At 36.0% G+C, this 15,747-nt stretch overlaps 1 protein-coding gene across 1 annotated transcript in view; it reads left to right on the forward strand.

The window, feature by feature from the left end:
* PCGF6 (polycomb group ring finger 6) overlaps positions 1-15,747 on the forward strand; it is a 31,104-nt gene that overhangs the window by 875 nt on the left and 14,482 nt on the right. The window contains 11 exon segments of the mRNA XM_036734246.1: positions 1,442-1,484; positions 1,487-1,540; positions 1,640-1,652; positions 1,654-1,705; positions 1,707-1,735; positions 4,979-5,038; positions 5,145-5,170; positions 5,173-5,202; positions 5,746-5,854; positions 9,040-9,067; positions 14,000-14,098. Coding sequence (XP_036590141.1) covers positions 1,442-1,484; positions 1,487-1,540; positions 1,640-1,652; positions 1,654-1,705; positions 1,707-1,735; positions 4,979-5,038; positions 5,145-5,170; positions 5,173-5,202; positions 5,746-5,854; positions 9,040-9,067; positions 14,000-14,098 — 543 coding nt within the window.

The raw sequence follows: 15,747 nt of genomic DNA on the forward strand, positions 1-15,747 counted from the left end.
AGGCAGAACCATGAAAAAAATTGGAGTAGGAAGGACTTGGAGATTGGACCCAGTCCAACACCCTCCTTTTACAGAGGAGGGAAACTGAGGGAGAAGACAGAACTGACTAGCCCAAAGTCACAAAGTTTGTTAGCAGTTAGAGCTCCTAACTCTGATCTACTAACAGTCCAAAGTGCCAAGTGACTTTCTCCAAGGTTCTACAATTGACATTCTCCTATGTATACTCAATCCATGGGAATCTCCTGGAAGCCTTACTATCACTGCCAGGTTCTCCTGCTGGCTTGCTTTGTGAACCTGGGCAAGCCTCTTAACTTCTCTCACCTTTCAAACAAGGTAATAATAAACCCTTCATAGCTTTTTTGTTTGTTTTAGAATTATTGTGAGAATGAAATAGGTGGCAGATAAACTTAAGCTTTCCAGATAATTGGTGAGAGTTCAAAACCTGACTAAATTTATTAAACTATTGAGAAAAAGACATCTTTGTAAGGCCTAAAGGCCTTATCACAGTACTTGGGCACATAGTAGGTGATTATATTTGTTCTCTTTCCCCTGGAAAGAATGGATACTTCAGTAATTCAAAAATTAAATTTGGTATATCACAGAATGTTTGCAGGGCAGGGACAGAGTCCAAAATATAGGTATTGTATACTGACCCCTAGCACTTCTAGTCATTCATATAATGTTAAATTTAGAGTTGTAAGGTATATTCTGCTTGGTACTTAAAAACCCTGTTCAACCTATCTCCAAATTACCTTACTAGACTTTTCCCCCCATTTTTCTCCTCGAAATTGTTGCCCTAGCCAAATTGACTGCTTCTTTTTCCTCACATCAGTTCAATTCATAAACATTTATCAATCACCTACTATAGGCCAGGCACAGTTCCTGCCTCAAAGAGCTTACTATCAAATGGTGGGGACAGCTACATTCCATTCCTCTATTCTGTTCTTTTGCATAAGCTGTTGTCCCCTGTGCCTGGTATGAACAAGTCACTTAATCCCAATTGCCCTGCCTTCCCCCCTCAAAAAAAACTATGTATTCTGCAGAAATCTTTATGTACAATTTAGTGCCCCCTCTTTTCTATTTGAGTTTGATACTACTGTCCTATTATGAACTTTCCTCATCTCTGCTTCATTAGCTTCCTTTAATACTCAGCCCTACTGTCTTCTCCCTCTGTGCCTACTAGTACCTCCCTCCCTCTCTTTACCTTGTGTTTACTTGGTATTTACTTTGCAGCCGTCTAGAAGCATACAAGTTGTTTGCCTTTTAGAATCTAAACTCCTTGAGGAGATGATCCGGCTCATTATTCTTTGTTTCACCGATACTCAGAACAGTGATTGGCACATAATAGATGGCTTGCTGATTGATTATCTAGTCCAACCTCTTATTTTACAGGAGGAAAGGGTTGTCTGACTCTTAAAGTCTATTTCCATTACATTTACAGCGAATGATTAGTCTCTCTGAGTTGACTCCATACATCTTGTGTTCAATTGCAAAGGATACTTAATAGATGCTACAACCATTACAGAATGCCTTCACACGTGTAAGATATATGTGTATATAACATAATCATGAGTTTGTATGTATTTTCAAATTTAGATTTATGGAACATCTCAATTTTAAAATTTTGCCTTTTCAACAGTTTGCAAAGCTGCATGTAAGGCATTTTTACTATAGCAACAGATGTCCAAAATGCAACATAGTAGTACCATCAGACACAGCCTCTTTATAACATCAGGTAAGAACATCTCATTGTGGTTAATGTGGCGAGAAATCATGCAAGCTATATATAAATTTCCATCTGTAGTTAAAGGTTTGTTTGAATGGTCTCGTAAAATTAGAAGTGTCTGAGGCCACTGCAATATTGTTATTTTTAGTATGTTTAGAATGTAGCCTATATATGACCTGGATCTTTGAAGGTAACATCAGTATCCTATTCTGGAATTCTGTGGAGGACAGCAAGCTTGACATAGAAAACAACCAATGGCAAAGAAGCTTCTAGGTATTCATTTAGGTATTATTCTGGGAATAAAAACCCCAGAAGAAAGTTAGGAACGGGGTTTCATGGCTTTGTGGCCTCAGATGGATAGGTGGCCAAAGTACAGAATATAGTAACAGAGTAAACTTAAAATTTTTAAATAGGGTAAATACAATCTCATAAGCGTCACCAGCACTTGGTGAGAATAGAACTCTTAAATAGAGTACAGCAGTGAAAAAGTATGGTTACTCAAAAGAAGGTTCTAATAGAAAAAAGGTCGAGAAGCAGCACAAGAAGGTATGTAAATTTATGAACCCGAGTATGAAGCACAGAAGCATTTGAATGAGGATTAAAAAAAAAAAAAACAGAAAAGATGGAGTTGTGGGATTTGGAGTCAGAGAATCTGGGTTTGAGTCCAGCTCTGCCACTTGCTATACAATGAGAGCTGGACTACATGCATTTCCAATTTGTAGGTTTCTTTAGTTTTTAAATATCCTTTCAGAACAGATGGACTCCAAAGCAAATGTCTTGCCTGTCAGTGTGAGTGAGAGTCAGTTTTAAATCTAGTAGCATTCAAATATAAATATCAGAGTATTTATTGTAATCTTTTTGTTTTTGTTGTTCCTGTCTGTAAACCACTCTACCAGTATAGATCAACAATTCTTAAGTGACTTGCCCAAGGTCACACAGCTAGTAAGTGTGTCAAGTGTCTGAGGCCCGGATTTGAACTCAGGTCCTCCTGACTGCAGGCCCGGTGCTCTACTCACTGCACCACCTAGCTGCCCCTAGCCTTCTGCTTCTTATACCAGAGGAGGCAAACACAGGGCTAAGTAGCCTGAACCAAATTAATTGGGAAATCTTTAACAAATAAATAGAATATAGATAATATTAATGGGTGGTTTTCTAAGTCAATATGTATTCTGCAGAAATCTTTATGTACAATTTAGTGCTCCCCCCTTTTCTATTTGAGTTTCATACTACTGCCCTACACCAACACAGCCTCTCAAAATATTCCTATTAAGGAGGAAAGAGATGAATGACCCTAACTACTAACTAAAACTAAAGATGATTGCCCCCTAGTTTCCAGTACATTCTTTGAGGATTCATGACTTCATCCATGTGGATGCTCCTTCTAACCCTAACCAATATGGATTATATGCCTTCTACACCTTAGTCTCAGCAAGCATCAATTAAATGCTTATGTGTCTTGGGTGCTAGGGATGGGAACGCAAAAATGAGACTATTCCTTGCCTTTGGGAAGCTATCATTCTACTAGAGAGTAATAGATATTCACCATATACATAAATAATGTGAACTGTATTAAATTAAATATGTAGTAATTTGGGTGGTGAATATTAACAACTGGAGAAAATAGGAAAAGCTCTTGATGAAGGTGGTTCCTTAGCAGAACCTTAAAGGGAGCTAGGGATTTCAAGAGGTAAAGGTGGGAAGGGAAGACAATTCCATGCCTGGAATAAAGGCTCTCACAAAGGTAGGGGATGGAATGTTGTATGTGGGGAACAGAAGGTAGTCCACTTTGACTGAGGAAGGGAGGAAGGTACCTGAGAAGGAGTGATATGTGATCAGCCTGGAAAGGTAGGGTACCAAACCAGAGTTATAGGTAATAGGGAGCCACTAGCTTCTTAAGCAGAGGAGAGTGACATGATTAGACCTGTGCTTTAGGATATCGATTTGGCAACTTTCTTGGAGGGGCAACGGATGCAGGTAAACCAATTAAGAAGCCATTTCAGTAGTCTGGATGTTGATGAGGACCTGGTCTAGATGTAGTAGATGGTTTAATGAGGTGCTACGGCCAAAAAAAGTTTGTGGTTAGCTTTGGCAATGAGCTACTCTGAGCTGGACTCATCCTTGGCCTTTGCAGATTAGTAGGACCTGGTCTTCCTCTGGTCTTGACATTCAAAAACTCAAGATAATCTCCTTGCCCTGATGGGGCATCAGAGGAGAACTTCAGTGAAGACTCTGATCTCATAAGTGTAATTGGTGTTCAGGTGGGAAAAACAACAAACCAAAAATATTTTTAAGGTCTTTGAAAGAGAACTGTTAAGCTAGAGATCCTAATAAATATGTTTTTAAAAGACCAGAGCTCCTGTTGCATACCTATCATGCTTTCCCCCCTACTTCCATGCCTTTGTTAATGCTAGCTAACTGTACACTAACCTTCTTTCTAAATCAGAGACCCTCAGTGACATACTTCTTTAAAGAAGCCTCGCCCCCACCTATAGTAACTGACAATGTGGTGCTTGTATGTAAAACTCTTTACATATGCCCTCTCATTTGAGCCTCACATGACCTTGTGAGATAGGAACCACAGATATTATTCTACCCTATTTTACAGATGAGAAAACTGAGCCTTGTAGAAGTTAAATGGCTTGTTCATGGTCATCACATAGTAAGTATCAGGTAGAATTTGAACTTGGGTCTTCCTGATTCCAAGTCCATTCCTCTTTATATTAAACCATGTTGCCTCACCACCTATATCCACTTACATTTTTTTCCTATACTCTAATAGCTCTTCTGGTCAATACCACATAGTTTTAGGACTGAGTTAGTATTTTTACTTTTTTCACTTGTATATGCTGTGTTCCCCAGGTTTTAAATCCATTGGAGGGGAATTTAGAGCTTGTTTTAGTACGCTGCTGAAGCACAGAGTAAGCTACCTGATTTGATAGGACATGGCTAATTCCTTCTTCTTTATCAAGAAGCCTTTGATATTACAGTTATTAATAATAACAGTCCTTGTAGTATTCCTAAAGTTTTCAGTTATCTTGTCAGTTGGTATTGTGTTTTGTTTATTTATTTTTCTTTTCTTTGTGTAGTACAGATAGTATACAGTACTGTCTTCTTGAGACCTCCAAAGTCAACCTGAAAGTAAACTCACTGCAGATAGGATAACAGTTCATTTTTAAAAGGGAACATAATATATGCGTATTGAAATGCATTCTTTCGAACTCTCAGCAACCTCTCATCCTTTCCTTTTATTAGGTTGGATCGACAACTACAGACATAGTATACAAATTAGGTGATCAATCTAGAAGAAAGTAAGTTTTTTAAAAATCATTTCAAAGTTCTAAATCCCAGGATCACCATTCATTCTACCAGTCGCATTTTAAATATAATTTAGCCTATCTTTCTTCATTTTACAGGAGAGAAAAAAACAAATGCATGATTTTTACAAAGAAGAGGTCTAGAAGTACCAAAACCGGTAAGTTTGTACAATATATTTCAGTGTCCCTTTAGATTTTTTTTAATAGCAAATTTCTCTAGTTTTAGGATTCTGTTTTGGGGATGGGAGTTTGGGATTGTGTTTAATTCCACTCTTAAGACTCTAAGTACTCTGAAGCAACTAATAGGGACAGCTAGGTGGTGCAGTGAGTGGAGCACCTGCCCTGGAGTCAGGAGGACCTGAGTTCAAATTCAGCCTCAGACACTTGACCACTTACTAGCTGTGTGACCTTGGGCAGTCACTTAACCCCAATTGCCCTCCAAAAAAAAAGGAAAACAAATAAAGTAACTAATAAAGTACTTCGTATTCATTGTTTTCTGACCTACCCTCCTTAGGTAATGGGTAGACTATTACAGATTCCTGATTCATGAACTTGTACTGATTACCAACAATATTATTGAAACTCGCTATTGAGAGTTTTATAACCTTCTTTCAAGGCTGACATGTATGTGATAAATATGTAGTCAAATGTATAAAATATGTGGAATTTATTTTCACATAGTGCTTTGATTTTGTCTTCAAATAGCTGTACCTCAGCCAGTCCCTGTAAGCAGGGGGAGACCTAGAAAAGTTCTGGGGTCAGTGTTTCGTATTCCTCCAGAACTTGATATGTCTTTATTACTGGAATTCATTGGGTGAGTATCTTGAAGGCTTACATAAGACTCTACCTTATAAAAAAGACTGTGTAATGTTATAGTTAATATAAAACTTCATTAAGTTATAGGTTAAAATAAATTTCCTTGATAACCATTCTTTTAGTTAAAAGAAAAATTCCTTGTGTGTTCTCTAACATGTGTTATATTTTAGTATGCTCTTGCTTTGTTAAATGGTCTTTTATAATCTAGAGAATGTATGTGTATAAAATCATTTATCAAAACTAGATTCTTTAACATTTTTTATTTTATAGATTTGCTAAAAGAAACCAAAGTACTTTTCTGGGAAAATCTATACTGACTAGCCAACCTGTACTGACCATTCTGTCCTATGAACTCCTGTACTATTTATTGCTCAAATTACTAATTTATCATTCAGAAAGATGAATAACAATACAGGATAGCATAACTTTGTGTTTGTCCCATCTTTCCAACTAAACAAGTAAGCAGCTTGAGCTTAGACTTGTACACACATAGTAAGTGTTCAATAAATGTTTGATGATGATGACATCAATGATGATGGTGAAATCAAAAGAAAGCATTTCTTTTAAGAGTTAGAAACAATGAGTCATTCTTAAATTCAAGCAAAAGATATCAATATTCCATGGTTTCACATTTTGAGAAATATTTTACCAATAGAAGAAGGAAGGGAGCTGGGTTAACAATTTTACGTGTCACAGTAACAGCAACGTTGTGTGATGATCAACTTTGATAAACTTGACTCTTCTCAGCAATACAATGATCTAAGACAATTCCCAAAGACCATGATGGAAAATGCTATCCACATCCAGAGAAAGAACTATGGGTCTGAATGCAGATCAAAGCATATCATTTTCACTTTTTTTTCTTTCTCATGGTTTTTCCCTTTTGTTCTGATTCTTCTTTCACAATATGAATACCATGGAAATATTTTTAATGTGATTGTACATGTATAGCCTACATGTCAGATTGCTTACCATCTCGGGGAAGAGGGAGGGGGAAGAAATTTGTAACTCAGAGTCTTATAAAAGTGAATATTTAATACGTGTGTGTGTGTATACATGCATATAAAACAATTTTACGAGTCAGAGAGTAAACTGTACATAGATGATGCACTGAGTCCAGACTAAGTGGCAGCCTTCATTGGTTTTAAAGCAGTATAAGGAATTCAGTTAGGTAAGGTATAGCCTTTGGACTGTGCTTTTATTACACAGTCTGCCACACATGCTGCTGGTGTAGTGCCTTATTAAAATGTTCTTCATTGTTAATTCATGCTTTATGTGGGACCCCAGTTTTGGGATAAGTCATTGATATTCCTTTAACCTTCTTTTCTATGTACATAAAAAGGATATTGTTATAAGGAAAAACCAGATTCAGATGACCAAATTATGGTCTAACTGCTGCTGTCCATTAATACTCTATTCTGTTTACAGAATTATGTGTCTGTGAATAACGTACAAAGTAGTTCTTAAAAAAAGTTCTCAGAATGTTCAAACTGTAATTAGCATATAGAAAGTGAAAATGTCACTAAAATGCAAGGTGAATTGGCTCATTATAAGCTAACAGCATGATGTAGCCATCAAAATAACTCCTGGGATCTTAGTAGAAAAATAACATTCAGTGAAAGGAAGGTAACATTTCCATTGTACTGTGTGCTTATCAGACCTCTATAGTTTAATGGGGTGCACACACACAAAAATCATACAAAATAATGCATAAATACATGAAAGATGATGAAAAGGGACCTGTGTGAGGTATGAAGTGAAAGTGTATTATACTCTCTACAAGACAGAGCTTATGAGTTGACATGGATAGAAATCTAATGCATAGAACAAGGGAACCATAATAGTTCTCTTGTACTCTCTTCACCTCTGCATATTGTGTTCAGTTCTGCCTACCACATTTTAAGTGAAACATTGATGAGCCAGAGTATGTGCAGAGGACAATAACCAAGAAGTCTAGGAAGTATGTCACAAGGAATATTAAAGGGATTAGGGATGTTTAGTCTAGAAAAGAAAAGATAAAGGGTGATGTAATTTGAAAAGCTGTCGTGTAAAACAAGGTTAGTTTTTTGGGTTTTTTCTCTGAATAGTTCAAGTAGCAAGAACTGGAATCAATGGAGTATAGAATCTTCCAACAATTAGAACTATTTAGAAATTAAATAGACTACTTTGTGAGCTAATAATCTTCCCATCACTGGGAGTGTTCAGGCAGGAGTATTGCACATGGGATTCATTTTGAGTATAGGAGGTTAGGCTAAATAACTTCTAAAGTCTCTTCCAACTCCGAAATTCTATGGTTCTATATGTTTGTGACTTTTTTTGGTACAGTAGAGGGTCCAGTCCTGGTCTAGTACTTTGTCCTGGAGTCAGCAGACTTGAATTCTAGTTCTTGCTCAGCCAATAATTAACTGTGGGACCTCGGACAAATTATTTTGCCTCTCTGTGCCCCAGGTGAGGAGATCAGATTTTCATCTCTGTAATTCTGCAAGGTCATACAAATATTTTTAAGCGTGTGAGGGAGGACACTTTAGTAACGTGAATTCAATACAACAAATGTTAAGTGCCTTCTGAGTACTGTGTCTGGGCATTGAGAAGAATACTGTTTAGATAAGGTGGTAGAGGGACACCAGTCATATAAAATAATACTCAGATTCATGGAAGGTGCAAAGTGTTGTGTGAGCTTTGAAGCGATGGTCAATTATTGAACGGAAATCCTCTAAAACGGCTGCCATAAATAAGCTAACCCACAAATCCTTTGAAATTTGTTTCATTAGAGATAATATAGAAAAAAAATAATAAAAACTATGAAGAGTCCAAACATATGAGCAAAAACTATTGAACTCAGGAATGTCTTAATATTAATTCTGAAATTTCCTATTTTGTAGAAGAATAATGATAAGACTAAAATGAATATATTCAAAGTTATATGCTGGGTAAAGCTACTGATGTCAAACCACCAGATGGCAGAAACAACAAGCAGGAGAGCTTTATCAGTAAAATTTAAGTGGGTCAAGATTGTTGACATTAATCTACTTTGACTATTTAAAAATGTAAAGTTTAGCTCAGCAGTGTTTTGTTTTTTAAAAAGCTTAAATTTATCCCAAATATTCATACTCTGTTGCTTTGTTTTTAATATGATAAAGTAAGATATTAAAAAAAATTGAAATTTGATTTTTTTCTTTTCAGAGCTAATGAAGGCACAGGACATTTTAAGGTATTTTTTTTTCAGTTATATGTTTCATTTCAAATGAGTTCTGTGTAGCCTGTAAACTCAGTCAGATTACCTTTCACAGTGAGATTTACATAAAATGTTTTGTGAATAAAACAAATATTTATATGTAAAGGTCATTGTCTGCCTTTGAGAAATTTTTTTTGAGAAAAGAAAGAGGTAACAAGTAGAGATTTATTATTTAAGGCAAGGTGGAGTAAAGAAAAACAAATGGTTAATTCATTTAAAAATATTTCAAACCAAGTATTAAACAAATGTGGCTACAATGAGAAAATGCCTCAGCATTTTTTGCATAGTTGGCACTTAGCCCTATAAAAGCTTAAAATTGTGTTTGCATGTAACATTTTTGGCTCAAGTTAACCTGCCCCAACTTGTTGCTTCAATCATTTCTTCAGATTTTAGAGGGAAGAGTGAGCTCCTTTGGAATGTTCTTTGGTTCAGAGTCGCCTTTAAAACTCCAAAATGTAGGCTTCCATTGTACACAGTGTTGTGCTTTGATACTGTAGTCTATATCATTCAGAGAAAGGCAACATGCCTTCTGTAGAGGTAAATGCCTTACTAATCTATTAGAGCTATTTGAGGAGGTAAATATTCATATGAATAAAGGGGAATCAGTAGGTATAATTTTTTAAGCCTTTTATTAGTTTTTACTCTCAAGACTATTTTTAAAAACTACTGTGGGATTGGTGAACTGTTTTAGAATAGAGAACCAATTTAGAACAAGCAAATGGGAAGAATAAATAGGTATTTGTTTGCATAGAGGAATTTAATGGAGTTTTCCATGGATTGATGCAGGACTGGTTTTATTTAAGGTTTTTATAAGTAATCTGGGAAAAAAGAGTTAAACCTTGCAGATAGGTCTGCAGATAATCTGACACCAACCCTGAATTACTCTTACCATCAACCTCCTTTCCTCCTACTCACATGATGTTGCTAGAGAAGTCTCACAAATGCCAGCTGGTTCTGCTGTAGATTAATGTTATCTGATTTCAACAGGGCCTTACTGCAACTAGGCAGTCCTTCTACTTCTCCCTAATTAATTCTCTCACCCATTCCCCTTAGAGGTTGTTCCAAACCTTCTCTTATCAAGCCTGCAAAAAATGAACCCTTCCCCCACTCTCTCAGATGAAATTTTGGTCTTATGATTGAATGAATAAGTTGAGGTTATTTGCTGAGAACTCCTTTTTCCTTCTTCCTCATTTTATAAGCCCTCCTCACCCCTTGATTTTTCCCCTCCCATAACTTCCTTCCCTGCAGTCTCTGATGAAGAGCCTCTTCTCCAAGGACCCACCCCCTCCAGCTGACTGCCCGAATTCATTAATTGTGCCTCTTTTTAATCTTCTATCTCTGGTTCCTGCTGCCTGTAAACACACTAAAGTCTCTCCTTAATAACCTTTTTAGCTCCAACTCTCTCTGCTAAATATTGTCCTGCATTGTCTTCTCTCCTCCCTTTCCTAGCCAGACTCCTTGAAAAAGCCATCCATATTCAGTATGTCCACTTCTCTCAACTCCCTTCAGCCTAGCTTCTGACCTTATCTTCAGTTGAACCTGCTATCTCTAAAGTCAGCAACAATCTTCAGTGGACAAATCGAATGGCCTTTCTGTGCCTTTCATGCTGTTGATCACCTTGTTCTGAACACTTTTCTTCTCACACATTCCAGTTATGAGAAATAGCTTTCACCCTTTTCTTCTCTTTTCTGTACTACTCTATCTCTTTTAAACTCTCTTTTTCCCCTTAGAACAGAACCTAAGTCCTCTGTTTTTCTTATTTAACTCCCTCTATATCTTTTGAAGACATTAAATTGATAAATGAATACTTATTTCTTCTCCCCTTATTAGAACATTAGCACTGAGTCATCATACAGCTCATTCCATTCACTCAAATATGTTTATCTTTCTAGGTTTCTCTGAGCTCTTTGTGTTTGTGTTCTATCATGCCTACTCGGCTCTTTTTATCAGAAATACTTAAAAGTTCTCTGTTCCATTAAAGGTCTTTTTTTTTCTCCCGTAGCATAATGCTGTAGATTAAGTTATTCTTGGTTGCAAGCCTATATCTTTTGCCTTTTGGAATATTATGTTCTAAGCTTTCTTCTCATTTATAGGAAAAAACTGGCAGGTTATTTGTGCTCGTGACTGTAGTCCCTTGGTACTTAAACTGCTTCTTAATGGTTGTTTATAGTATTTTTATTTGACATGGGAGCTCTGGATTTTGGCCATAACATTCCTAGAACTTTTCCTTTGGGAATTTTTTTTTTCAAGAGATAATCAATAGGTTCTTTTCTGTCTTTACTTTGTCTTCTGATTCTAACAGATCAGAGCAGTTATGATTGATAATTTCCTGAAATCTAGTGTCCAAGGTTTTTTTTTTTAAATCATGGTTTTTAACAATTCTTAATTTATCTCTCGACCAGTTTAACAAGTCTCTTGTTTTTAATATAACATGTATTTTTTTCAGTCTTTTTCTTTTGTTCTTTATTTTTGTGTTTTCTCATGGAATCATTTATTTCTATTTCACCTCTTCTATCAGGGAGCCCATTACTTGGGTGAAGTTTAGTGTCTTCTTAGATATTTATTTTGCTTCCAATTATTTCCTCCAAAATTTTTTTTTCATTTTTAATCTCTTCTGCATACATTTATGTGATGCCCCAATTAGAATATACCTTCCTTTAGGTCAAGAATTTTCTTTTTTTGGCTTTTTATCCCTAGTGCTTAGCATTGTGTCTTGCACACAGTGAGCACTTAATAAATGTTTGTTGAATGACTGGTTTCCCAAGGATTATGTAGACATATAGATGTTTTGAGGTATGGAAGAGGGAAGATAAGGGAAGCTCTCAACCATCTTCTCAGTAAAGTGGGATGCAAGTTCATCTTCTGAGAGAGAAATGGAGTTGGGAACATGAAGAGAAAGAAGATTTGGAATAACTGCCATGGAGATTGTGATTGGAAATTAATTGCATGAATAAAAGAATTTCCATGTAGCAGCAACATTAGAAAACATAATTTGTGATCGACCTAGTCTGCCATTTTGTTACTTCTTACATTGGCATTCAGTATCTTTAGAGTAGGAAGAGATGAGGCACCTGGTGGAAGATAACCAAAGATGAAGATTAGTGAAGGATGAACATTACAAGAATGAGGGATTCAAGAATAGAGAACTGCCTCATTGATCTGGGTTAACCAGATGGTCAGGATAGTTAAGCAGAACATTCATATTAAAATGAGAGAACAGGGAGTGAGGACCTGGAGGTCAAGGTGAGAGTGAAAAGCAGTTTCCATAGGCATGAGACGGTAAGAGAGGGAGAACAGAAAGCTGATCAGAGAAGGGCCTCTGAAGGTTTAAGATCCTAAAGGTGGTGGAGCGGTTTTAAGAGATAATAAAGTGTAAGGTGTGATCATCCCTGGGGATTACTGAGCTAGCAGAGTAGAAAAGGAGATCCTAAAAGTTGAGGTTGATATCCTGGGCATCCAGACTGTTCAGAGGGAGATTCCACTAAATATTGGGAGGAGGAGCACAGGAATTGGGGCAAAGAGGAAGACTGAGCCAAGGGGCTGAAGTCACAGAAGAAGAAATGGTGACCTTTGTAGATGTTATCAACGTATATCTGGATAGGACAGTATAATCTAATGATGTGAATTTCAAAGAATGAAAGCACAGAAAGGTTCTGAAAGTAGCCTTGGGAACAAGAATTGTGCCCCCTCTTCCTCTAAGCTCTTTTTGTGGTCAAGAGAAAGAGGAGGAGTGCCAGCATCAGAGAGGATGTCAAGGAATGTAGGCTTTTTAGGAAGTCGGATTTCAGTTATTGGTAGGATATGAAAGAAATACATTTTTTTCCTTTCCAAGTTAACATATAAAACATAAGACAAAATACCCTACCTTTTCATTGCTCGGACTTGATGCCTTGTGTAGTTGTGTTATCCATTTTCTGTATTCTAGCACAGTATAAAAGTTCATAATAGGAATCCTTTTCTGTTGCAGTTAATTTTGAAAGATTACAATTGTTTCAGGACAATAATCAAGTAGGGTATTCCTCCATTTCTCACACTCAAACTATATGTTCAAATCCTAGCTGTATTAATTCAGTCGTTAATCCTACAGATTGATGCTATAAATTGAATTCCTTCTGTGTTGAAGATCTGTTTCATGAGATCTTCTAGATTTCTAGATCTTCTAGAAATAGGGAGTGAGGGAAACTTTTTTTTTTTATCGTATAGTTAGTTGACTCTAGGACATATTACTAACTTTATTTCTTTGGTAAAATATTTCTTGATTTTAGAGAACTGATTATGAGAAATATTTTCTGTTGTCAGTTTGTGGCTATCTGTAGGTTTGGAATGAAGACTATATTGTTAGGCGGCGTCAATATTAGGGTTTTGGTTTAACTATACTTCTTGCTTATAAAGGGGATTCCATTGTTAGAGAAGAGCTGAAAGAAGTCTCTTGAAAATGACAGTGATGTAAAAAGAGCATCAATAAAATTTTTTAAACTTAAAATTCAGTTCTCCAAAATTTATTTATGTACCTATTACGTGTGCTATGCTAGTCTCTAGAGTTATAAGACAAACCTGAGATATAAACCCAATTCTGGGCCTCAGACAGTTTGTATTCCATTGGAGCTGGAGAGACAATATTAGGAAGAAATCAATCATTAACCACTAGGTGTATGAAGGTAGCATCAGGGAAAGCACCTGATCAGACCACTGAAAGATGATAAGGATTCTGAGAAGTGGTGGTGAGGAAGGAGCTGGGGTGTGATGTGTTCCAGGCCTGGGAGATGACTGCATCAGTATATGAATTAGGAAACAACAGTTGGCTTTGGCTAGACTAGAGGTTGCATGAAGCAGAGTAATATTCTTTGCTGTGAAAGGTGTAAGTACCCCAACTTGTTTCATCTATAAATAATTTCAATGTTCTTACAGCCGCTGGAAAAGAAGTTTGTTCGTGTTTCAGGAGAAGCAACTATTGGGCACGTTGAAAAATTTCTCAGAAGAAAAATGGGTCTCAATCCAGCTTGTCAGGTATAATGCACACGTATAGTTAGGATAAAATTGGCTAATTATTTCATGCCTAACAGTAGCGGCTCACATTTGAGCTAGTAGCCTTCATGTAAAAGGGGAAAATTTTCTAACATTTCATTCAGTGAGACTTATTTTTATCTAAACAAGAATGGCGTGTGTTTGTCAAAAGAAGCGACATAGACATTAATTGGTCAAAGCAGATATTCAGGTTGACTTTCCATCTTACTCACATTTGGCTCACTATACTTGCTTTCTTAGCTCCTCTTAGCAAAAATTACCTGGGAATATAAGGAACAATAAAGAGTCCTTGGGACTCCAGTCTCAGCCCTATTTGTAGGAAAAAAGGCTAGGTAGAAGTTTACCTATTAACCAATTTTACCCCAAGATTAGATCATCTCCCAAGATTAAACCAATTGATTTAAATATTTTTGGAAAGAAACCAAAGCTCTTCCTATGTCAGCCTGTGGTTTTGTTCACTTTTTTTTCCCCTATATTTATGAAATTAGAGAGAAACCTTCAGCCATTTATAATAATGAATACTTAAACTCTGTTATATACTTAATTAAATCCTATGCTGAAGAATAAATATAAATTACATAGCAAAATACCCTACCTTGTCATCATTTGAACTTTATGCTTTATATATTTGTATTATCTATTTTCTGTATTCTAGCACAGTATAAAAATTCATAATAGGAATTCTTTTTTCATTGCTAAGGATTTTTAAGCTCAGGTCCTTAAACTTGTGTTTTGTTTTGTGATATATGTATAATTTCATTTCAGTATAATTGATTTCTTTTGTAATACATTTAAAAACATTATTCTGAGAAGGAGCCCATAGGCTTCATCAGACTGCCAACGGGCTCTGTGACAAAAAAAATTACAAATTCCTGGTTTAAAAGATCCTAGATGCTATTGATAGACAATACAATGTTAGGTGATAACTCTGAAATTATACTAGCCTTTCTAATATATTTTTTTCATTAACAAAATGCAGTTGCACTTTCAGCACTAATCCTAGCTGGGTTGCTATCACAAAATGACTGAAAGTTAGAAATGAATTATTCATCACCCTGTAGACACAGTGGACTTCAGTTTACTCTTCTCCCATTAGATAAAAGTACATTTGCTGCCATCTGTAATAAATAGCTGTTTATGGGAACTTTGAAAAGAAAAATAGGCGCATTCACATAATTATCTATCATTCCTGAATAGAAGAATCAAAAGGCATGAGTGCTGTTAGAGCAAAATAGATATGACATGATGAGTATTGGGAGTTGGGGGTTCCTTCTAATTTATAGATTACTTTCTCTTTAACTGAATAGTAAGTGGAAAACTATTCTATTTAAGCTTTACATATTGGGTGTTTTAAAATTCTTTCAAGGAAGCTTTTACTTGACTTGGCTATGTAGAAATTTGCTTTATTATTACTATAGAAGACCAACACCTTTATCTTGAAATAGGAAAAACATTCGAGATTTCTACTCAATCTTCAACTTCCATGTCACTTCTTTGCTAAGTATGTGGTCTTTCTGTATTCACATGCTATGTCTGTGGTCACTTTTGTAAGAGGTAGTTTTTATTTAGACTGAAATATATGTACAGAACAGAAAATAGTTAAATATATAAACTTTTCGATTCAGGAATTG

This window comes from Trichosurus vulpecula, chromosome 8 (genome assembly GCF_011100635.1).
Source record: "Trichosurus vulpecula isolate mTriVul1 chromosome 8, mTriVul1.pri, whole genome shotgun sequence".
NCBI lineage: Eukaryota > Metazoa > Chordata > Mammalia > Diprotodontia > Phalangeridae > Trichosurus > Trichosurus vulpecula.